The sequence below is a fragment of the Platalea leucorodia genome, assembly GCF_965183815.1.
Source record: "Platalea leucorodia genome assembly, chromosome: 5".
Taxonomy (NCBI): Eukaryota; Metazoa; Chordata; class Aves; order Pelecaniformes; family Threskiornithidae; genus Platalea; species Platalea leucorodia.
In genome coordinates, this window is record NC_138827.1 from 85,755,917 (window position 1) to 85,781,097 (window position 25,181).

The 25,181-nt window shown below is 48.7% G+C and overlaps 2 protein-coding genes across 7 annotated transcripts in view; one reads left to right on the forward strand and one right to left on the reverse strand.

Moving 5' to 3' along the window:
* SMARCAL1 (SNF2 related chromatin remodeling annealing helicase 1) overlaps nt 1-2,346 on the reverse strand; it is a 43,059-nt gene extending 40,713 nt beyond the window's left edge. For all 6 annotated transcript variants that reach the window (XR_014228255.1, XM_082312720.1, XM_082312717.1 and 3 more), the window contains exons 1-2: nt 2,292-2,346; nt 348-1,308 (exon numbers count right to left, since the gene is read on the reverse strand). Coding sequence is in view for 5 of the 6 variants with exons in the window: in XM_082312720.1 (XP_082168846.1) it covers nt 348-1,218 (871 nt within the window). In the remaining variant the exon portion in view is untranslated. The remainder of the gene's footprint in view (nt 1-347; nt 1,309-2,291) is intronic.
* A 19,440-nt stretch (nt 2,347-21,786) lies between these two features.
* The window catches only part of MARCHF4 (membrane associated ring-CH-type finger 4), a gene marked incomplete at both ends in the record, with an annotated part of 104,105 nt that continues 100,710 nt past the window's right edge, over nt 21,787-25,181 (forward strand). Inside the window, one exon of the mRNA XM_082312608.1 lies at nt 21,787-22,269. Coding sequence (XP_082168734.1) covers nt 21,787-22,269 — 483 coding nt within the window. The remainder of the gene's footprint in view (nt 22,270-25,181) is intronic.

Consider the following 25,181-nt stretch of genomic DNA (forward strand, 5'->3'; position numbering starts at 1 on the left):
ACTCTGAACTACAGCTAAAGTGACCCATTTTCCCATACCAATTCATGAATAACTTCTCTTCCTTCACTCCCAAAAGACTCTGACCAGCTGCTGTCACTAAACTTCTCAAAGCACTGTTCATAATGTAGGGCTTCTGATTCCTTGGCTAAATCCAAGCTCAAGCTATTTATGCCCAGAATTTCTTTCCAATTTCAGCTGTCTTTATTTTTCCAGTCCCCCATTAATACCACATATTCCACCCCAGCAATAGCTATGCTGCTAAGAGCACATAGCAACTACAGTTCCAGCAGACGCTGAAACTTCGATCCAACGTAAAACAGAGATAACAGCAAACAATCAATTCTTACCATAGCTTTTGCTTGGTATCTTCTTAAACACAGCAATGAGTTCAGCATTATACCCTATTTCGACCTGGAATCGGTCTTCCCCATATTTCACACATTTTCCTTTTGTAACACTATTTGCGTTCTTGGAAGAGGCACCTTCAAAGGTAGAGCCTGCACCAGCAGAGCTGGTCAGCTTCTGCATCCTACCACTGGCCTGAGAGGCACCACCTCCCCCTTCTCTTTCCGTTGGTCTGCTTGTGTTTATCTGCATTTCTGAATCACTTGGGGTGGCACTGCTTGGTGGTGAAACATATTTTATGGCAAATTTGTTCCGATTTTGTAAATCTTTACTACCATCAGGGTGCCCATTATCAATTAATCTAGGATGAGATGGTTCTGTAGGATTTTTGAAAGCTGGGTAGCATTTGGGCTGCTGGAATGTACCAAGATTAATTAAAGCTTGTTGTCCATGTTCCTGACCACCAGCATCCAAGTAATGTTTATTGGAATAACTCCGAGAATTTGGGATTGTTGTAGGGAACTGTTTAATGCCACTTGCTTGTTTCGAGTCCTCTGAACAATTCTTTTGTTGCTCTCCACGTGAACCAGCCATCTGTTGGTTTGCAGTGTAATGGTTATAATCTTTCTGAAGATAGCTCTTCTGCTCCGCAGGACTGTTTGGATTCTGTTGGTGATGGCTAATGAACCTGACATGATTGTTTTCTTCCTTCAAGTTTCCCCAATTGCCTGGACTCTGTTCTTTCACCTGAGGTCCAGCGACCCCCACCTGCCCACCTCTCTGGGCTGCTAGCCTCTCTGCTCTCCTAGCCAAAGCCTTCTGGCGGTTCTCTTCAATTCTTCTCTTTTGTTCCTCTGTAAGGCCTGATGACATCTTCAACAATTCAAACAATAAATCTGAACAAAAACTGCATCGGGAATTAATCACAGAGACACTTGCTTCTTTATAGGAACGAAGGCCAGTCTTAAAAAAAAAAAAAAAAAAGAAAAGAAAAAAGCAAAGAGAGACAGGAAGTTTCAACTCTGTTCCCCCCAAAAATACTTATTGTATTGATAACACAGTATTATTGGTGACTGAGTATTACTGTAACTGATCCTACACAAAAACCTAGTAGTACAGCAAAGCTGTCAGACCAATGCTGAGCCATTATGAGCAAGCAGACACTGACAGCCTCTACCGGGACTTTGCATGCCAGTACCACACAGATAAAACATAAGAGAAAAGGAGAAAAGCCCTATTCCACTACAGTTCTGAGTACTTTTCTCTGCAAATCCCAGCAGAACTGATAAAATAGCCAAGCACAGGGACAACCTGCACTTCAGAGCCAGACCTGTAAAAGCAAATGCAGGCAAAGCAATACATCTCTGCACAGTCTTGTGTGAAAGCATTTGATATTTCTGGTACCTAACGGCAAAGATGAGATGACACCCCATCTTTCCTGATCACCTTCCTGTTCTTGGGCATCTCACAGTAGGTAGCACATGCATACTCAACCTCAAAGGGCAGAGGCAGCTCCTGCTTTGAGAAAGGTCCACTCACAGGTCAAGGACCCTCTGATAAAAGCAAGGTCCTGCCTCCCACCACGTCTCCCAGGAGCTGGCCTCACTCCATCTACTGCCTGCCTCATGCCCTGGGAGCTGCCCGCCTCGCCCAGCACTCGGAGACCTCCTTTCCTCACCACCCTGTAAGAAGTGGGGCGCACTCCTTGCCCTGCTCCTCTCCCAGGCACCAGGCTGCCCTGTCCCAAACTCCATCGAGGTCCCGGCCCCCACCCCGCAGGCTGCGGTCCCCCGCTGCCCTCAAGGACCACCCGCCGCTCCACGGGGGCCTAGGGGCCACGCCGCAGGCCGCGACCCCTCCCCGCTCCCCGGGAGCTCCACTACTGCCCGCCCTGGGCTCAGCCCGGGCCCAGCCGCCTTCCCCTGCCCGCAGGCCCGCACACCCACCGGCTGGCAGAGGCCTCGTACGCCGCCACAGGGCGCGCAGCCGCGCAGACTACAACTCCCAGCAGACCCCGCGCTGCCGCCCGGCGGCGCCCAACGGCCGGCAGCGCGCAACATGCCGGGAACTAAACCTTGGCGCGCGGGGCGCTCGGCACGCTGGGAAATGTAGTCATCCCCTCACGGCGCCATCTTAGGGTCGCTGAGAGCTGCGGGGTCTCGCCTTAGGAGTCGGGGGGCTGGAGGCCGCCCCCGCCACCCTCTTGCAGGGGTTTGGCTCAGGCCTACATGCGGGGGGCGGGCCCCTGCTGCCGGCCACCGGCTGAGACTTTGCCCCAAACAGCACCCAGTGCTGCACGGCTGGTTCAGGGCTCCCTTGCCAGCTGCCTCTGTTGTGTGGGGACTGGCATGCCGAGGCATGTGGCTTTTAAATGAGTGACTATGAGTGGGGAATAAAAAATAGAGGTAATGCATGAGAAAGGGTGAAAACTGTTGTCAGCAGTGAGGAGGTGTTCAGAGCAGTGGCTGACATTGGTGCAAGGCCGCTGTCTGTAATCTGTGAAAAGTAGTGGAGGTGAGAGGATGTCCCTGGCGCCTGGAAGAGGGCAAATGTCAGAGCTATCTGCAAGAAGGGCCCAAAAGAGGACCCAGGAAACTACAGGCCCAATAGTCTTACTGCAGTCCCTGGCGAGTCTTCCTAGAAACTATCACAAACCAAACGAATCACCTTCTACAATGAAATAACTTTTTCTGTCTACATGGGGGGAGCAGTGGATGTTGTTTACCTGGACTTCAGCAGAGTGTTCGACTCTGTTTCCCACAGCCTCCTCCTGGATGAACTGGCCAGATGCCGACTGGAGGGGTGGTCTGTGAGATGGGTAGGAAATTGGCTCCCAAGCACTCGCAGAAGGTGGTGATCGATGGGTTTTACTCAGGCTGGCAGCCTGTCACAAGTGGGGTCCCTCAGCGATCAATACTGGGCCCTGTGCTGTTCAACAAGTTGCACTGGAAGAGGTTTCATCTTGATATAAGAAAGAAATTGTTTACAGTGAGAACAATCAATCACTGGAACAAGCTCCCCAGGGACAGGGTGGGGTCCCCGTCACTGAAGGTTTCCAAGATGCGATTGGACAGGGTGCTAGGTAATCTCATCTAGGCTCCCTTTCCCACAACAGGCTGGACCAGATGATCTTTTGAGGTCCCTTCTAACCTGGGCTGTTCTACGATTCTGTGAACACCTTCATAATAAGGTACTTACTCATATTAGTGTCAAAGTTCTGAATAAAAGCGTTTCCCAGGGTTTAATTATACATGGGGCTTGATTATACACATCAAGCCGCCCTTCCTGGACAGTCGTGATCCCCATGTGTGTGACCAGAGCGATACCTGGGGAGAAAGCAGAGAAAAGGCCCCGGGGAGCACCATAACCCACTCCTGTCTCTGGTTTTCACTGCCTTACCCAGTGGCAGGTCTGGGGCCGCCATCCCTGTCCTCAGATGGCATTTTCTCCCACCTGACAGACCCTTTGGCTGGGGACACCGAAGCCAGCTCGCTGTTTCACAGTTTATTCATTCTCTCTGCTAGTTAATTAGAAAAGGTTATCCTTAAATTGCTTCTTGATTAAGCAGCAGTGACTGCCATTAGTCAGGAGCTCATCAGCCCGAGAAAAACAAGGCAGGCAGCAGGAACGAGGTGCGACTCGACACACAGCACAACCCTGGGAGTGCTGTTACTCACCTGGGAATCACACACGCACAGACGTGAGCACGCCATGTGCACGCGGGCACTCGCAAACACGCCACTTTTAAAGAAAACCACAGGGCTGAGGAGAGGTCCATGTCGAGGGTTTTGTCCCAGCTTCTCTTAAGAAAAAGAGTAGAAGCCAAACCTTTATCCAGATTCCGGGCCCCCTCACTGCACAGTGGCTTTGCTAGGAAAGGATGCTCAGCCCTGTGGTCTCGTTCAGATCCTCTGCTGTTGCCCTTTCTTCCCCTGCAAGCCAGCAGACTCCAGCTGGCTACCCAGCAGAGAGAGAAAGGAGTGGATGAGAGGCCTTTTTTTTTTCTTCTTCTTGTCACACTTTTAACTGCCCAAAGCTAAACCAGATCCCAGTGTCACATATGGAATAGAGAGAGAACATGCAGAGTATAACCCTGCAACTGTTTCCAGCCATCTTCTCCCCCCCCAGCAGCTGTCCAGTTCCAGGTCTCTGGTGATGGCTCCTCATGCTTTGGGAGATTTGGGGAAAAAAAAAAAAAAAAAAACTTGGGAAAAGTGGAGAAAAGCCCCTATTGGGGACTGTCCCCAACTTGTGAAAATGATGAGAGCGGAGCATCGTTTGCAGAGAGCTCTTGGGTTGCACGGTCAGGCAGACACACAGACAGACGTTGAAGCATTTGCTCCATATGGCACAGCTTCAGCAAGGCACAAGGAACAGCCCAGCCATGCAGAGAACAGACCTACAAAATGAGAGGCCGTTTGTGAGCAGTTTGCTGGTAGCGCTCCAGGTGTCCTTTCAGTCAGAACATGCTTCCAGCAGTGGCTTGGACTCACCCTCCACATACTGGGTCAGGGAGCAGAGATGCAGTACAAAAATCCTGGGGGGACTGGGAGGGTTAGCACACCCCAGCTCTGCTGCGGAGGAAATGGTTTGCCCACTTCCAAAGAAACGTTCCCATCAGTGAAAAAAAGTAAGCAAACGGGGCTCTCAGTGCTGTTCTTACCAGGATCTTTCCATCACTTGGATCATACTCTAAACATCCTCTCATGGGCTGGGTTGGCTGGTCCTGACTGCTGGCTCCCAAATGAGGACAGAATTGCCTGCATTGTACATCTTGTATAAGCAGCAGCTAATATCTGAAATACGAGTGATCCAAGACACCAGAGATATTCTGGAATCTCATGGATTGTCCTCTGAGAGGTTTTGAGCTGCTCTTAGGAGGTCCTACTGCTGTCATATTGAATGTATTTGCCCCACTCCACCGCCTTGCCAACGCACCTTGGTGGTTCTCTACATGGACAGAGCTGGCTGCCTTCATCCTGGATATGTGGCCAGCCTGCACTCTCTGCTGGGGCTGAATTGCATGCAGAGCTGCTGTGTGTAGCAAGGCCATCCAGCAGACAACTGGAAATCAGCCCAGGCTAACAGCCCTCAGATGCCCCAGCTTCTTGGAGGGTTTTAGTAGCCCACACTGAGCTCAGAGACACCATTACCAGTGCCCAAATGTGCCAGTCTTTGACCAGCTGTGGAGAACTTGTAGTTGCACCTTCTAAAATAAATTAGTGCCATGCTCATGAGCCTTATCAGTTCCTTCCCAGGTAAAACCAGTCAAGTGGCTGGACTAGGGACATGCAGGTCAGCTCTTCAGAGAATGCCTTGGGGCAGGAGAGTCAGAGAAAGGCCCCTGGACTGGCAGACCTTCTGGTTGGAGAAACCCTTTCTTGTGGGCTGCTAGGGTCCAACCTGAATACTTTTTACAGCACCTGTCCTCTGTAGGCTGCGGGGTTGTACTTCCTCTGCTCTGGTTTGGGGTCCTCAGCGGGGTCTAAGCTTCCTACTGGGGAACCAGAGGCCTGGGCTTGGAGGGCCAGGGGGTGCTTGGGTTTGGGAGAATGATGACCCTGCATCCCTCACTGTACCAGTTCTCCCTGGATTTCTTCTCTTAGACAGCTGTTAATCCCTTCTACTTTCCCTCTGCCATCAAGGCACATTAAGGACCTGCTGGCCCATTTGACAGCCCAGCTACTACCGCAAGTTGACTCTGAATCAGGCCCTTTCCCCAACCACCTTTGTAGCACCAAAGACAAAATTTGGAGTTTGCTGGATCCAAATGCCTGTGAAATTCTGATGAAAAAGGACCTGCAGGGGCTTTGCTGTGAGCTTTTCTAGCATGAGGAGGTTGCTCCCCTCCTCTGACTGCCAGCTCAAAGACCACTTCTTTTTCCCTACTCTTTGGCCACCCGGTGCAAGGAAAATTAGTCACCCTCCACTCTTTTGAAGCAGCCTCTTTTATCTACGCAGCTTGTTCTTCCCTGGCACACTGAAGCCTTCCTGCTCTTGTTTATAGTACAACCCCTCCAACAGATTGCAGGGTCTCTTTTCTGCCTTCTGTCCTTCTTGGCTGGATTCCTCTCCACAGCACCAGTCCAGAGCAATGGTCTGCACAGCACATGGCCTCCGCCTCACTGCCAGGCCGCTGCCACGCTCGCAGGGCTGCTGCAAAGCTGAGCCGACTCTTGATCTTTTATGCGATGCAGCCCAGGTGTGGGGGGCAGTTCATTGGCACCCAGAACAAAGATTTAAAAGAGAAAAAAAACTCCACATCCTACATTGAGATGCAAACAGTGTTTCCAAAGCTTCTGTGTTGCCAGCGTTGAACACAATCTGTGATCCAGCTGGGGTGAGGGCACTAGCAATGTGGACTCTTCAATGTCTTATAATATGCTTAAGATCAGGGCAGAGAACATCCCTCTGCTTTACACAACTGGGGTTTTTTGTCCAGATGCTGAACGGAACTTTATCTTGGTGAAACATGGTTGAAATGGCAGAAGGGCGCGAAGTTAGAAGGAAAGGCTTGTGTGCACACACAGAGAATTTAACTGCATAAGCTTTATTTCCTTGGGAAAACAGGCTAAACAAACCAAAGTTGCATTCCCTGTTCTATTCTGGGATTAATATTAAATTACTGGCCTGGTTTTCAAGCTCAGAATAAGCAGCTAATCGTATGGCCTTAGTATTGATGTGAAGCCAACTCCTGAAAACCTGTTTGTTAAAGCTAGCCAAAGTTCTCTGCCCTTTTTCTTCCTGGTGCATGAGAGACCCAGAGATACGGAGAAATCCTTTAAGCAGGAGCATCAGAGGTCACTAATGTTAAATTATTAACCACCAATGTAATATTAATGGTCCTTTGCCCTTGCATAGGAGCAGCATCTCTCCTTGGAGGATCTCAAAGCATACTCTAGACCAAGAGGAGCTGGCGGAGCAGCTCTGGACTTCTGTGGGATGCCAGGTCTGATGCCAAGGGGGTTTCCAAGAGACAGACCCAGGGTTGTGGCATGCCCAAGACTTTCCTAAAAGACCTGAGCTTACAGTGGGTTCTGATACGAGTGTTTGCCATCCTCTGCTGTGACTTAGATGGGAGCAGCGTAAGACCACTGCTTTAATTAGGAATGTGGACTCAGCACAGGACTCTCTTCTGCCTCAGTCTTCACTCAACTGATGATGCACGAAGGTTGCTCTCATCTTAAAAACCTCCTTGAATGCAGTGCATGGAAAGTGAGCCAGAATCTGGCCTTGGCAAACAGCACACTTAAGCACACGCTTAACTTGAAGTGTGTGCTTAAGCTTGTTAAGCCTCCTCCTTCAACAGAGATGATTTTCCTTTATGTTGGGAGTCTCATCTGCTACAGAAGGGGGGAGTCACAAGGTGATTTGTTTGTTATATTTTGTATAGCAGCCTGATCTAGAAAACCCTTGCTGTCAGCTGCAGTATTTTGCTACCAGCTTGTCTCAGTGACTTCCTCTGGGCTCCTTGGGATAGCAATTATTCCACAACAGGGAGTGCTCTTGAAGTGTCAGGGCAGCGTGCTCGCAAGGCGCTGCTGCAGTCTGCCTGGGCGGTGCTATATGTCTCTCATTATAAATAACAAGGGTCATAAGCAATGGGAATGCACATGCCTTTATTTAGGGGGGGTATTTCCCCATTTTGATCACAGTAAAAATCGTGATAGCCAGATCCTGAGAAACAGCTACAAAGGTTCTGTTTAAAAGAATGTGACTACAGAAAGCAGATGCTCATCAAGTTAAATAACGAATTTAATTAGCCCGCATTTTGTCTTGTTTTCAGCAATATGATGACAAATCGCATCTTAATAAAATAACATTAGGGAGCAGCACAATTCCAGTGCTTCAGGAAATGAGAAGCAGTATAAGTTATAGGCCTGTTCCCACGGAAGAAGTCATTCTCATTCAGAAATCTGACATGATGTTAAGATGGATAATGTTTTAGCAAAATGGTCCTCTGGCATTTAGAAAGATTTACAGCCACTTTCGGCTTTAAAAGGCTTAATATAGGGTGGGGGGGGAGAAGGAAGTGGCATGAATAGCTCAAGGGACTGGTAGTGCAATTAATATTTTTTATGCCTATGGTGGCACAGGCATGCAGGGTTCGTTATAGGTGAATAAAAAGAGTTGTCCTTTCCCCAGTGGGGCTATAACTAAACATAGACATTATACGTTGTACAACAAGCAGCGGGTTTAGTGTTTGTCATGTAGTTGAATATGTCCAAATTCAATTACAAACTCGCATTTGATCTAGGAAATCAGTTTTGTGTAACACTGTGAAGACGGGTCTTGCCTCACCCTGAGAAAGGTTCACGAAGGATCCACAGAAAGTTCACTCATGTCATGGTTTGAGGGCTGCAAAAGTTTGTCTAAACTCAGTTGTAGCTTCTGGGACTCAAGAAACTAGCATTGTTTGGAATACTTCTGTCCAGTAAAAAGGATTACAAAACACAAGAGTTACAACAATAAAACATGATGAGATTTAGCTTCATTATACAAGAATAAAGGAACTACTCGTCCCATTCAGCATGGTTGTTCACCGAATCCTTTCTTTTGTCTGTACCAGGGAGCAGATCCATGTTTTAGGTGATAGATCATGGCATTATCACATAGCTGTCCACTGTCAAATGCACAGTTTGATCCTGGGTGATATCTTGAGGCAATATATTTCATTTGCTGGTCATATGTCATAACAACCATTATTCCTGGTGGTCTATTTGACATTTTCCATCTTTCAGATTCAGTGGTTGCTCCATAGCTCTTGTATTAGGAGAGGAGAAAAGTGCACGAGTTGTCTGATTGGATCTCTTGTCATGCGAGGGTGCACACATACACACACAGTACACACATTGAGTTTATACATGTATACATATTTGTGCGTATACAAATATATATATTTGCTGATAGTTTTCTGGATTCATGATTTAATGTATTAATCTAAGATTATGCTGCTATTGCCGAGGACAGAAATGCTTCAGAAGTCATTGATGAATTGGGAGTCTTGTGCCAATAATTTCTTGACCTGCATTTAGTTTAGGCTGATGAGGGCTGAAAGCTGTTGCTCTGTGATAGCTGTTCGCTGGTGTATGTGAAATGAGTTTATGATTCTTGATCCAGGTCCTAGAAAACAGATGTCCATGCTACAAAACCCACCTTTGCTATTTAGACCCTCACTAACACTGTCTAGAGGGATGGTGATGAAGCTCTGCTCATTGCTATGGGGCAGCCGTGAATCAAAAGACAGTGCAGAAGTATGGATTGAGAGTGGGTCTCCTCTTGTAACAGGCAACAAATTTGTTTTAAAATTGTCTTGCAGGAGCAAGACTTAAAACAGAGTGTGGAAGGGTGAGGTTTTCCCTTCTCTCTGTCGGTGGAAAAAAATTTGAAATGTATTGACCTGGAAAATCCAAGCTCAGAAGCAGCAGCTGGGTTTTCAGCAAATCCCTTGTTTCTTTCCCTGTTGTCCATCTGGATTCACTGTAACACAGAGTAATCAAGCATTGCCTCTGAGGTCAAGTAAAGTTTGCAAATGGTCACCATTTCCATACAGTTTTGCCAGGATGGGTGGTGCTGCCCCGTGCTCTGAGAATGCTGCTTGCTGGATGTGAAGGGCTCAGGTCTGTAAGCAGTGGTGGGGACAACTTTTCTCATTTGCAGAGCTGTTGCAGAATTGGACCCTAAGCCCTCCTGGAGCGAATTGTGAAGCAATGCACAAATCAAATCAAGATGCTGACTGTGACTGCATCACGGCACAATATCATGCTGACAGAATTTGAGGCTAAAAGCAGTGACACTCATGTCTAGCGATGTCTAATACATCATATGGTTGTAAAGTGACAACTGAGTCCTGGAGGGCAAAGACTAACCTCCGTATGCCCTGCAAATATTTTCCAGTCCACAGACAAGTTAAAGACCAGGTCTTGAAACTCATTTGATGCAGCGTTTGAACTTGATCTCTTAACAGCAGAACAGGTAGTTCCCTCTGAATTTGCACATGCTGTCAGGTTTTGTTCATGGTCATGACACCATGCGATACTAATGTTCCCTGTGGACGCAGGGATTTTTAAATAGATTTTCCAGACTTTCATTAATTACTTAATTGGCGCACAGTAATATAAGAAATGAAGTGTATTCCTATAGGGCAGTCGTACTTCAGACAGGCAACAAGCTATTTGCAAGCAGAATTAATAACAAACAGGAGAAACATTTTCAGTTGTCCCTGCTTCGTCCCCGATTTCAGCAACAAAGCTGATATGTTGCCAGGTGCTGATCCCACTACCTGGGATCTGTCCAGGTTGAGGACTTATTAATGCTTATTTGAGGGAAGAGGGAGAGAGAGAACACAGCTTGTATAAATCAGATTGAAGTATTGACAGCTCCTAAGCAATGCTCATTCCAGGAACAAGCTCGCTATGTGATAACACCACTGGTATAAAAGAAGTGCATTTTGAATGCATGCCACTTTGCAAATACCCAGTGGGTCATAAGTTCTTGAGGCTTAGTTCCTAGAAGAGAAAACAGGATTGCTGGAAAAATTAAATACTCTAAATGGAGATTATCTGAATGATTTAATAGGTGAGAGACTTAACAGCACTGGACCTTGCTTTGCCTGTAGTTGATGATTCAGAACCATCCTGGGTCAGAGTAGAGTGGAAATTGTTACAGCTGATACAGACTAAATGAAAAAATCAGGGTCCTGACCCAGGCCTAGTGAGCAAAGAACTCCACTGTGTGCCGTGACTAGCCTTGGCTTGCACATTCAGTGGGAAAGGCATGGTTAAATGAGAATCTAAAAGAACAAACTCCTGTCTCTCCTCTCAGTGTTGTTGCTGGACGTCAGAACCATGAAATATTAATAGTCAGTGTGTGTTAAGAATCCCCCTCTCTGCCTGATCCACAGACGATGTGCATCTGTCTCTGCTTTCAGCCACAAAGCTCGGCTCAAGCTGCGGACGCTGGTGTTTTTCGCTTGGGAGCCCTCGATGCCCCTGGCAGCAGGGCAGTTTTGCCACCGGTGTTGAGTCTGGGTTTGGCAGATGGCTCCAGCTTCCTGACTCTCACCCTGGCATCTTGCATCAGCACTAAAAACCCCTGCGTTATTTTTATTTGGTACATTAGTCTCTTTTTTGCCACAAAGCAGAACACGAGCAAAGGGTTGGAGGCAATGTGAGATGACCGGAGGAGGGATGAACAGTAGGGTGGTAGGAAGGAAAGGAGAGAGCTACAGTTGCAAGCAGAGAGATCTTCAGTGGCTCTACCAGTATCCCATCCCCTTTCCCCATCCCTCTTGCACACACACAAACACAGACACAGTTGAGCAGTGGCAGATGGGGAAAGAAAACAGATAAATAAAAGTGTCAGTAGGATGGATTGGTTTGCACTTGGTCTCCTCTCATCTCTCTGCATATGTCTGCTGGTATGTAAAGATCACACAACCAAGGGACTTAGCACTGACCTGGAAAATTTATACCACTGAACATAAAAATGAATCAAAAAGAAAAATGTAGGAAGGAGGTGGTCATGGAAGAGAACAAAAGGAGATTAATTTTTTTTCTTGTGTACATCAGGATTTCGTTGGGACAGCAATTTCGTGGGAGCACATATTGCCAATGCCACCACACGACCACCTCTGCCTCAGAGAAAAGAAATCGTGTGGGCAGTTCCCTGTGCTGAGATCCCTCATGGTTTTGATCCTTATCTGCCTAAATGAGGGCTCCCCAAAGGGCATCAGAGCCGGACAGGGGTGAGCTCAGCAGCAGAGTCCCAGCACATGATGGCTTCAGACAGAAGAGACGCCATCTCCCTCCTCATGCTCTCCTGATATCACACACCCAAACTGTATCAGGGAGGGCAAGAGGAGGATATACTCAGGGTGCTCTGGGCCAATTCTCCTGTGATTTTCTGATTTTCTAGTAAGCTGGTGTGTCCAGAGGAAACTCTTCCCCTCTGTGTAGTGCCACCATGTAACTGAAAAAGCAGCATCCTAAGGAAAAGATTGTTGGTCTGCCCGCTCTGCCTTTTGCCTGGATGACCAGGACTCCAGCCATGGGCTTCGTTTAGCATATGTCAGCAGCAGCTCCTCATCGTCGTAATGTACATAAGCACAGTCATTCCTGCAGTCCTGTCAGCTTGTGATCTTCCTCTGGGTTGCAGACCCAGACCCATTCCCAGAATTATCACAGGTACCACGACACCATGCCCTGCAGGTGGCAAAAGCGGGTCCTGCACTGGGCTAAGCCCACCTTGCCCCATGCACCTGCCTGTGCAGGGAGCCTGGGCAGAAACCCACGACATGGCCACTGTGCTGGGGTAGGGTGATGGTTGGGCAGGGCAAACAACGGCCACCAGCTCGTCTGGTGGGGCCACGGCAAGCTTGAATGTCCATCCCTGCTCCTCCAGGAATAGGTGGGGAGCATCTGGGGCACCATCCTGCCGGCTCTCCTGGCCTCCATGTCCAGCATGGGAGCCTTACCCAGGATCACAGGCAGGTTCAAGGGTGGGATGAGGTTCAAATTTGGCCTATGTCTTATGCGTGGAAACCTCCCTTTTTAGAACATGCTGGAAACTTTTTTCCTAAGGCACTATATATCCTCCAGGGTATCCTTTCCTCCTTCTCATTGCTAGTTTCTACACAAATGCAGGATCTTTGGTGCTTAGTCACTCTACCGTTTGTGCTGTTTATTGCCTCCGACGGACATAATTCTGTGCTCGGGAGAACTTTGCGAGTTGCTGTGGAGGAGCTGTGGGCTGTTGTCGTCCTGTTTCCAGGGGGCAATAAACAGCAGCAGTCAAACTTCCATGGAACAAAGATTGTGTGATTATTCAGTCGTAAAGACAGGGAAGAAAAACAGATATATATTGCGTGTGTGCTTATTTGCACATCACACAAGGATGTGCAAATTGCTCTCAGAAGAGAGTCTTGCTACAAGGTAAAATAGGTCCCCACATAGCGCTTCACTGCTGACTCGAATGAGGGAATTCTCCTGCCTGTGCCTCAGTTTCCCTGTGCAAATCAAGGAGCTTGTAGCTCTTCCCACCTAGCTTAAGTGCTTTCAGGGCCAGGAGTTTATTCATGCCCTTACAGGGCAGGGCAGAAAAGCAGGGATGCGAGTTTTGGGGTGACGCAGGGAGGCAAGTGTTTCCTGGGGTAAATGGCTTGTGTTTTCCCCCTCTTCTTGAATGAGAGCAAGCATTTGTCTGGGAGGAAGATCCACAGAAACCACATTAATCTTAACATGGAAAGGGCTGGTATTAGAGCCAGCCCATCACCACAGTCACCTGCATCTGACCTGAGGGTTAAAAAATCATCACCAGAGACAGCTAAAGCCTGTTAGGAAGGAAAAGCCCTTTCAACAGCCGGGAGTTGCTGCCTACATGCAGACACTGGCTCAGAAGCAAGTGCTTTAGAGAGTTTCCTTCTGGAGGCTGTGAGACTGGATACTTCAGTCTAGTGGGACCAAGTCATTAAGAGCTGCATGACCCCAAGGACCAGAGGGGATTTCCAGCTCATCAGCAGCAAGGGTTCAGCCCACTGGGGAACCCAGGTGCTCAGCACATTCACAGAGTTGTTCGGCACCTGGCAGAATCCATCCCTAAAATGCTTCCCCCACCATAAAATGTAATTACAAAACTCTTTAACTACATAAACTTCTAAATCAGTTAATTATCTTGGCAAGAAAATGTATATGGTTTTGAAATCTCCCTTTAATTAACATAAAGTCCGTTAGGAAGCAGTAGATCTAGGCCATCACTTGGACGTAACAGTCTCTCACTTCACGTGCTCCTGAGGCCCTGGGAGAGTGTGTCAATGCAATGCTCAAGCTCTCTTTCAGATGCTGTGTCTGGGCCACCCCCTTTCAGAACAAGGTTTCCATTCTGATGTACTATTGTGGGACCCTCCTTAGAAGTGCAATGGTCAAAAATCAACTCCTGTTTCCACTGGTGTAAATCCATTAACTTTTCCCGCTCACTGCTCTTCCATTTCTCTCTGCTTTCATCACCGACAGCACTCCATCTCCGACAGTCCTGCCTTTAAATCCACACTTATCCTCTTATCTCCGTCTTATGTCTTCCCAATGGAGCCCTCAGTTCTTTCATTGACAGACACCGCCCTTGTCCTTTTTGCAGAGGTGTGGGGAGAAGTCACCAAGGAGAGTGATGCCTGCCAGTGGAATCTTCGCACGCTTATTAACAGTTGTGAGCTTTCCTGTATTTCTGATGTGCAGTGGAGCATATTCAGGGCAAGGGAGAGAGGCAACGCAGTATCTTAACAGGCTGTGGGTTAGCCCAGTGTTTTGTACCTGACATTTCCAGGCAGATCTGGAAACCTACCGACTGCTCCTGCTGTGAAAATGATGTGGAGCTGGTGCATGTGGTGGGTGCTTCTTCAGCACAGGGAGAAGCTAGGATGTCCTCCTGCAATGTTCTTCACTGTGTGCCTTTCTCTGATTTCCAGTGACCCGTCCTTTCTCAAGACCCACTATATGCAATGAGGGTCACTTAGGAGACACCTAAAATGGTCTTCTATTCACATCTGGACCTTGGCTTCTGCCAACACGGAAACTCATCTACTACTGATGAAACTAAGACGATTATCTGGCTTGTAAGTGATTTCACTGCCTGCATTGTATTTATGCAGCATGCGTATATTTGCCTGCTGATCCAGAAACAAGCTGCTGTAGCTGAGGAAGTTATCTGGGCAGCCTAAGATGTTAAATCCTAAGGTATGGATTTATAAGAATTTGGGGAAACAGTCTCAAATGCTCAAGATATTTATTATACTGAAGCAGAGTTCTAGCTCAAGAGGGATCTCAGGTCAGCACAGGATTCACAGAATTCATCTCCTGGACATCCTGGCATGGTGTCACCACACATGACCCCTTTGTGCCACAAATGGGTCCTCCTGAGGACAGACATTCAGTCTTCCCATACAAAGTTGCTCCTGTTTTCTTAAGCTGAGTATGGCAGTGTTGTGCCACAGTACACTCATGATGGTCCTAAGGGGAATATCCTCAGTCCTACTGTGTCTGATCATGAATCCTGGTAGCTAAGCAAATGCCTGACAACATGCTAGATGCTCTAGTTCAGCTTGATTTGGAGAGCATGGCATATCTCTCAGGATCAGCCTCTAATGGGCTTGCTTAACAACGTTGTTTTCTCTCTAAATCCCATGTCAGACAAGTGAGAGCTAGTTCTAGGACTGTTGCATGTCACTAAAATAACATACATCTGAGAATGCAATTAGAGACTTGAAAGAAATTTGACTTGACTCAGGAGAGTAGTGGAAATATCCAAGGGACCTGTGATTATATACTTTCTCTTTTTTTTTTTTTTTTTTTAAATGTCTAAATTCCATGTTCTTTTAGGTTTGGGATTTCATGACAATTACTACATTCCTGGATAGTTAAAACTACTCAGCATTTGGTTAAATGCCTTCTGAAGATATCCTGAAATGCACCATCTATTGCAGCTGCTCTATTCAAGTCACAGTTCTGACTAGTCACCCAAGGGGACAAGGAATTCCTTTTGTAGGAGTTAGTGTAGGACTTGTTACCAGGAAAGCTCTATGTTTGGGGTTGTCTAGTCCTGAAGAGAAGTGCTGTGGCTTTGCAAGTTTGAATTTGAAATCCAGATCCTAAAGGAGGAAAGGTGGGGGCTGTCCTCATCAGCAATTGTGTCATCTCTCTCACATACTCCTGCACATTGACTGGCCTCAAGACTGCTTGTAGAGAAAGCTCAGTAAAACAAAGACCTGGATTTCTTCGTAAACCCAAGGAAAAAGATGTACAGTTGTACTTCATTGCTTGGGCTCCTGTTGCAGGGCATGCCTAATTTTTCAAAAAAGAACAATTCCTTCTCTTCCCTTAGCGGAGAGCAAGCTGCCATGGAAGTAGAAAAATTTGCTCTGTATCAACTCAGAGGCAGACCATGGTCCTCACAGGAAGAGAGCGAGTGGAAGTTCAGCCCTTGCTTGGGAAGAAAGCAGTAGCACAGGGACTCCCTGTGTGCAGAGAACCACATGGATGCTTTTTGCTCCAGCACAAGGCAGCAGATAGACCAAGGCACAGCACTCCAGAAATTATTTCTGATCTCCTTTGAGAATATCATTCCAATCAATACATGGATTATTTCTGGATGCTTGGAGGATGCATAACCCCCACCTGCTAAGCCCAGCTTCCCAGCAGCAGCATCCTTTGCATCGGCAAATTTGCAACTGCCCAGAAAGAAAGAAAGACCAAAGAAAATATGACAGAGCTCCCTCCAGCCCCCGGCTGTGTCTGCCCGCAAGCTTCGTCGACTGAGTTATGGTAATTACATCACTTGAGATTTATTTAATATCTCCATCCGGGAAAAAGAACCAGGAAGTCTGGCTGTGACAAGCAATCAGAGGGTACTCAGCTGATGAGCAGCTCCCCATCACTGAGAGAGCAGTAGGAACCTTCGATAGATTGGATTTAAGTAATGGTTTGCCAGAGGGATGGGGCCCACGCCACGGCAATCAAAGCTCCTCTGCACCATTAAGGATCTGTAAGTGGAGCAGGAGGCGCAGTGCAGCTATTGACCGAGTAGGTGGGCATGAAAATGGGTTTAGGTAACTGTTTACTTCCTGAGAGATGGAAAACACAAAGGGATGTTTCTCTGGCAGCTTTCTGGCTGTCCACATCAGCATTTATATTGTCTGTCTCTCACATACTCGTGCACAATGACCGGTATGCTGCATTCAAGCTGTTCGGCTGCAGTCCACACAGAGCTGTCCTGCTTGCATTTGCCCTCTCACTCTCTGCCATTTTTTAAATTTCTGACCTAACGACATTTAAAAAAAAAAAAGATTTCTGATATGATTTTACATCAGACTGCCACATAGGCAGATCAAGTATCGCTGCCGCTCTAGCCACCCTCTTTCTTCCTTCCTCCACTCCCTCTGCACTGAGCGATGGTTTGTACAGAGAGACGAAGAGGAGGCACATAAACAACAATATTTTTTTCCTCCTTGTTGAGGTGGTAGCTAAGGGCCAATGGGCCCACACTCTGCTCTAGAAGACCGGAGCGAGAATATCTGCCATGAGACCGACCTGCAGCCTGACACCTGAATCCATCCTGATGCAGGATCTATGACAAACAGGCATGCAGCTCTGCACTGAGATGCCTGGGCATATCCCCTTCTGATTTCCCAGCCAGTAGGTCAGATGCAGCCAATCAAGAGGAACCAGTTCTTCACTCTCAGCTGATGGGTCCGTGTTTTTTTCTTCCCCTTTCTGTACCTGAGGAGGGCAGAGGTAGTGTGTGCCAGAGCTGATGCCTCCCATATGTTTCCTCCCTATGTTAACCTCATGACTATTAGTGGGCTCAAGAAACACAGCATCAAAACTCCCAGAGACAGGCCCTTCTGCAAAAGGAGAAGGTGTTGCCTATCATTTGCGGCACGTTGCTTCCTGTGGAGCAAAGTTAGAAAGGCTGCATCGGCCTCCGGACAGCCCCCTGCTCTCACTGGCACCTCACCAAAGTGTCTTGGGCCAGCTCTTTCCAGTGCGAGCATTTTAAGCAAGGGACCTTGATCCATACCAAGGGACCTGAATGCAGCATCCAAGTGTGAAAACATTGGCCGCTGTCCCGTTTACCAAAAGAGGAATAATAGTACCCACTCACCTCTGGGAAGCATATGGAGCACCTCCGATTTATTGTTTGTTTTATTTATTTTGTCACATTTATCAGCCATTCAACCCTCTGGGCACACAGCCCATACATTAAAACCCAGAGTATAATACAAAGATCTCCTCTACCCTGAGCATATCCTTTCTGTAAAACCAGGCATGGGCAGGAGGGGAGGATGAAAGATGCTTTACACAGGCAAAGGATGACAACAATATATTTTTCTCCAATTCTGTTATTGATGGAACCCTTCTAAAAATGTTGGCGACATCAAGACAAGAAGATGAGGGCAATAAAAAGCAGGGGGGGTGGAAAGCCATCCTGGAGCATGGGCAGAGAGACTCAGCCTCTAGCCAGCCTGTCTCATGCTCAGGAAGTCCCTAAAATGCTCTTTCCATTATTATTTCTCTAATGACCCCCATTAGACACATGTGAAATTCTGAGAAGCCTTAGATATGTTGTAGAGAGCCACACTGGCAAATCTGACCAGCTTTTCTGAGAAATGGCAGGCTGCAGTGATGAATGTTTTAGCTTTAGAGCATCCCGATGTGCAATTTATTTGTTGGAAATTAATTGCATGTGCTGGTTTCATTTTCCTGTAGCGAATAATCAAGTTTGTTCCCTTTTTAATTAGGTACCAACATAGATTCCTCTGCTGTTCATGGCACAGTGGTTTATGCATGTCACGTCTTATTCTAAGGGAGACAATTTCAAATCGTTGTCTAGGGCCCGGCACAACTTTTGAGTGACATTAGATTGTCTGCCAGCCGTAACTCCCAGGTCACTGCCAAGGAAGACCTCATGCACAAGACCAGCTAGAGAACCCAGCCTGGGCATTGGTGCATGCTGTATCCTACTGAAGCAGGAGTCTGAGGAAACCCTAGGGAGAAACCAAATTAAGGAGCCTGAAATTTCAATGGCGTTGACATGATGTCGGACCCAGGCCCAGCTCTACGTCACCAAAAGGTGCGTCCCATCTGGCGGATGTTCACTGGTCCCTGAGCTGAGACACTGCACTAACATTAGCCAGACTGCATAGACTAGAAGCCTTCAGATCATCTGTATCATTCATACTTTTGGTCCACATCAAACCCAGCACCTTTGTCAGCTGTTCCAGCTGAGGTGGCAAAGACAGAGTCCTGGCGAAGAGCTAATTTTCCCCTTGTATTCAGAGACTGGATGGGGCTGCATGGACACACATAGCAATGTGGAGAAAGCCACCTCTGCTGATTGCAGAGAAAAGCTAATGGGCTCCAGCAGCTGCTACTTAAAATTTTCAAATAGGCTGAAGTGAGTAAAAACTATCAGCTTTGGCTGCCATTGGTTACTTTCAGCAAATCTCTAATTAAGCGATGGTGTTCAGTCATATTTACCCTTCATTGGGCTACAAGGAACCCATATTTCTACTGAAATATATGCTACTGAAACAAAACAAATCTATCAGTGAGCAAATGCTGCTGGAGTGAAATGAAAAAATATTGATTATCATAGCTATTAAACCATGAAATCCTCTGCAACTAATTAATCCGCTAGGGAAAAGTTTGTTAGTGGGATTTCGGCTTCCTGCTGGGAACCTGTGAAGCAGGCACCATTGCCCCAGAAGCCACCGAAGGCTCCGTCGCTGCCACCTGCCCCTGAAAGTTTCCTTCTTTCGTGGGTCCCCGCCGCGGGCGGTGGGAGGGGAACGCCTCCCAGCCTGGCGGCAGGCCGGGGCGCAGAGGTTTCGCCTTCGGCAGGCTGCGGAGCCTGGCTGCCTTCCGCCTCCTGCGGTGGCCGCGCTCGGCAGGGCGGGCGGGCTGCGGGGCCCGGGGCCTGGCCCGGCGGCGGGGGGGGCGGGCCGGGGGCGCGCAGCGCAGCGCGGAGCGGCGCGGAGGCGCCGCGCCCCCGCCCGCGGCCGGCGGAGCTGTCCGCCGCTCCTGGTGCTGAAGCCGCAGCGGCCGCCCAGCCCCTTCCCCCGCCCCTCCTCCCTGCCTCCCCGGCGTGGGCTCTTGCAGGCAGCCGGCAGCCCGGGGCATCAAAGCTTGGGGAGGGCCCCATTTCTCCCTTTGATTCTCCTCCCCCCCCCCCCCCGCCTCACCCCGCCTTTTTGCTTCTTTTTTTTCCTTTTTTTTGCCCTTTTTTTTTTTTTTAAAGCCGGGGGAGGGAGGAGAGCGCGGCCACGTTACACCCCTCCCTTCCTGCAAATCCCCGCTTGCACTGCAAACAATCTGCCTTCCCCATTGCATCCAAGGGAGATAGCAACAGCAACATCATCACGGCAAGCCGGATGGGAGAGCGGAGGGGAGGCTGCTGCTGAGGGAGAAAGGCACACAGGCACACACCAGCTCGATGTTGCCAAAGCGGTAGGAGCCGCACGAAAAATAAGCCATGCTGCCCCGTGTGTCTGGCGCATTGTGCTCCATCCGAGCCTTTTAGGAGGAAGAAGAGAATTTTCTGCTCCGATTTTTTTTTTCCTGCCAGCGAGAGTGCGACAGACTTGCGATGGTTGAATGTCAATGCCTGTGAGAGAGAACAACAGTCAGAGGAGGAGGAGGGCAGAAGGGGAGGAAAATGAAGGTGGGGACGGTGGTGGAGAGAAAGAAGCAGCCTCGTCCAATGCATCAAAAGGAGGTCCCTGCAATTGCTGATAGAGCCCTGGCCGCCTCGCCATCCACAATGGTCTGTACAAGCTGCCAATGCGTTTGATGACGTTCCTGTTTTGTGAAAGGAGGAAAGGAAACGTGACCATGTAAGATCCACGTTTCCCCGGTCAATTACATGCGAAGAATAGATCCGATTTCGACGGGGCTTTTTTGGTCCAGGATGGTAACAGCTTAGGGAATAATACAGTCGCCTTCCCTCACCAATTTCGCTCTGATTTTTTTTTTTTGGTGTGGTCCAGACAGCTGCTGGAATAGAGAAGGTCAGAATATATAAATATATATAAAAATATATATATGATATATATATATATTATATATATAAAAATATATTTATCTCAGTACATCTGGGATTAAGCTCATTGAATGCTAATTATTTCTTTCAGGACTTTTAATATTTACAATGAAATCTTTTAAAGGCAACGGTAAAATCTGAAGCCACCTGGGAGTACAGTGTTGGAAACGTAGGGTGTTTTCCCACAAACAATGTGAAGGTCTTTTTTGTCAAAGAGGCAATTTTGATAATAACAACAGCTACCAATTTTGCATTTTGATAGCCAGACCGGCTGCTATTTTGTCTGGGTGCACACCGGGTCTCGTGTGATCGGGTTTTATTTTTTAATTGAAAAAAAAAATTATTAGAAAATAGAAGAAAAAGGAAAATTACTTGAGATGCCAAATACTGTCGAGAGAACCATATTCTCCCTCCTCCCCACACCCACCGGAGACGTGGACCCTTCTTTTTTACAGGCTTAGGAGTTGCGAGAGCCGAGCAGGGGCTCCCTCCCGGGCCCGCCGCCCGCGCCCCGGACCCTCGGGCGTGGGAGATTTATTTCCTCCTCCCGCTGATTTCTGAACAAACTCGTGGACGGGGGGTTAAGAATCCCCCAGGAGCGCAGAGTCGGGGTTTATTTTGGCGTGGGTTTTTTTGTTGTTTTTTTGTTTATTCACTGTCATCCTCGGCGGATTTCAGCGGGCTGCCGGGGGTTTCACCCCCTCGCCCTCCGGCTCTGCTTTCGTCCTTTCCCCGCCGGCCCGCGCAGCCCCCTCCCCAGGCGCCGAGGCCGCAGCGGAGCCCCCCCGGCCGCGGGGCTGCCCGGCTCCTGCCCTTTTCTTTCCCGGCCCGTTCCCGCCTGCCAAGGAAAGGCACATGTTAATACCACCCGGCGCGGTCATTTTCTGCTACTGCTGCTGCGGGCTCCTCCGTCCGAGACAGATGTTGCGAAACCAAGGCCTCCTCAAGTGCCGCTGCCGCATGCTCTTCAATGACCTGAAGGTCTTCCTGCTGCGGAGACCCCCCGCTCCGCCGCCGCCCTCCCCGCCGCCGCCGCTCCCCATGCCCGGCGGCGCAGAGGCGGCGGCGGGCGGCCCGGCGGGGGCCGCACCGCCCGGGGGGCGAGGGCCCGGCTGGCGGGCGGCGGCGGCGGCGGCGGGCGGCGGCGGCGGAGCGGGCAGCCCGGCCGCCGAGGAGTGGGGCAGCCCCGCCGGGGAGCCGCCCGCCTCCCTGCCCAGCAGCACCTCCTCCGATGACTTCGGCAAGGGCAAGGCCGAGGACCGCTACTCGTTGGGCAGCAGCGTCGACAGCGGCATCCGCACCCCGCTCTGCAGGATCTGCTTCCAGGGGCCCGAGCAGGTGAGCCCGCCGAGGGCGGTGGGCGCTGGGGCGGGGGGACGACGACGGGTGGCGGCGGGAGGCCGGCTCGCCCGACGGCAGCGATGCTCCAGCCTGCAGCAGCTGGGGCCTGCTGCTCGCAGGGGTCTCCGCGCTGCGCGGAACAGGACCCCAGACCCAGAGGGGCTCTGTCCTCTGCCCAGGCCCTGGGCTCCAGGATTCTGCTCCTCGGCGGTGTTTCCCAGGGAAATGTGGGGCGGAGGCCCACTTCTTCCCTCTCTGCTGCCCCGCAGCCTTGCCCTGGGCACTCATGCCCGGCCTCAGAGCCGTGCAGCTGTGGCATGGCAGGGACTCACCGACTCCTTCATGGAGCAGAGCCCATCTCGGCGTGGGGGGACTTTTTGTCACCTCGTGGGTACCCAGTTACGATGATGCCAGAAGTGATGCAAAGGACATGTTTAATGTGCTGTTTGCTCTTAAAAATACAACTTCAGTCTGTATATACACGTGGCAGGAGGCAGCCCCACCTCATCAGTGGTTCCCAAGGGACAGCTAGTAGGAGCTCTGCAGGTTTGCCGTTGCTCCCGTGCTCCCAGTGCACTAGCTGGAGGAGGAAAACCTCTGGTTACAATTGTACCTGCTGAAGCTGCAGCCTTGAGATGCTCCTTGGTACAGACTGAGGTTGGGCCACTGAAGTTTCCCTCCACTACGCAGGACAATGAAACAAATGCAGCCTCACTAGAACATGAGGTGCCACCCTGGGGCATTATTCTCCCTATTTAATGACAATTACAAGCAGTTCATCTGTTTTCAGGCTGGCAACTTCCTTACAGTAATATACACAGCAACATTTGTACCTAACGTGACACAGCTGCAGGCGGCAAGGAAGGCTGCAAACCTCTGCTTGTGGGATCAAGCCCAGATATGCAGATAACCTTTAGTACTCAGGATAGTCCTGTTACCAGTGATAGTAAGGGATCCTTGCACAAGAAAGGGTTGTGAGGTTCGACTTGGCTGGTACCGATTTCCATTTTAGGCACAGATCCTGGCACGTAAGGTGATGCGTTGAAATCTTGAGCAAAACAGGTTTTGCCCCATGTCTTCTTTCCCCTGCGTGAACCTGTGTGCTCGGCTAAGGAAAGCCAGTGCTCGTCTGAGAGTGGCCACGCTCTGGCACGCGTCCTGCCTGTCCCAAGGATAGTGCCCACATCTGTAATGCAGTGATCGTGCCTTCCCTTATGGAGGTCCGAGGATGGTGGCGATGGGGGCAGGGAGGTGGGGAATAGGCTCCCATTCTCCTTTGGGAGAAGCAGGGCCTGCCACCAACTCCTCCGTCTGTCCACAGCCCTGCTGCATGTGTCACGCCAGGGGTCCCATAGATCAGAGCTCGGTGCTCAATGGACTGTGGCCTTCTCTAATGGTTTATGCAGCTGAGTGATAGCTGTGAGACACAATTTTCACCATAGGCTTTCAGATGGGGGGCGGGGGGAATCATTCTTTTTTGGAGATGCTGTATGCGTTCCTCACTTGACTGTCTCCTCCCCGTCTCTTCTAAAAGTTGGAAGCCATGCAACTCGCTCCCTGGGAATTCGCATTATTCCACATTTCTAGTACTCTTCCCTGGCTTGCAGTTCTGCCTGTGTACATGAGACATAGCGCCTGCAAGATTGGCTTACGTGTCTGAGCAAATAGAGCCTAAGCAGAATTAAAATAGAGGTAACTCGCTTCCTTGGAGAACATTAATGCTCGAAAATAATTGGATGCTAATTTTCACACTGAAAACCTGTGTAAGTTGCATTGTAAAACTGAGACTATTTGCTGACCATCTGCCAGCCTACCTGAGTGAGAAGCTGGGCAGACGTGACTGGCATCTAATAGAATTTCACCAGGATTTCTCTTTTTTGCTTCTCACAGTTTCTGACCAATATAATAAGACACTTACAGCTGGATTCTGCCACTCGTCCTTGAGCCGTTCCGCAAATAATTTTTTCTTCACCAGCATGTCTTGAGGAGTGTCTGAAACCCTTTGCCCTGCAGCAGCTGGGAAGCACAAGTCATTATGGAGGCCCAAACTGTGGGGTTTTAAAGCATGGCCAGATCCTGACACAGCTTCCTAGAAGTACGGTTCAGAATAACTGAGAGCTGAATCAGTGCAGCTGATGTCAAGACCTGCAGTTTGGTTTATTTGGCCTTTATGTCAATAAAACTCCAACAGGGCTAGATCCCAAATTCCTTGTTGTTTTTTATTATGGTGGTTATTACTGGTTTAGCCTTTATTTCCCATTCGTTTTCCAACTCAACAGCTGAGTGAGGACCCTTCATGTTTTGGCCCCTTGAAAATATAAAAGTCATAGAGGTACATTATTCTATACCACCCCTGCCAAGATCGTAATGAAAATTTATCCACTTGGAAACAAAATATAATTGCTAGTTCTTTACTGTGCAGATTAATAACAATGACAGATATAAACAGTGTTTTATTTACCTGTCAAAAACATCTGAAACTGCTGCAGCTGTGGGCAAATTTGCAGGGCTGCATCACAGTACCAAGAACAAAAGCCTTCATTATAAATTGACTGTTAGGCGCTCTAAGCTTATTTACCCAGATAAAATGACAGCTAGTCTCCAAAAGATGTTTTAATCCTGTTTTGATTTAAAAAAAAAAAAAAAAAAAGTACAACAGCCAAAAAGGTTTTTTTACTAATCTGGCTTCGCAAGTAGGTTTTATTTAATATCTAATGCAAACCAAAATCGGTAGGGATTTTCACTTTAAATTTATGATTGCCCAACACGCATGATACTTCAGGCTACCAAATTGCTTATATCTTAAGCTCCTCATATTTGTTTGTGGCTCTTATGGGTAAGCTGATTCTTTCATTTAATAATGTGCTGAGGACCGTAGGAAGGAGTAAAGCTCATTATTGTAAAACTGT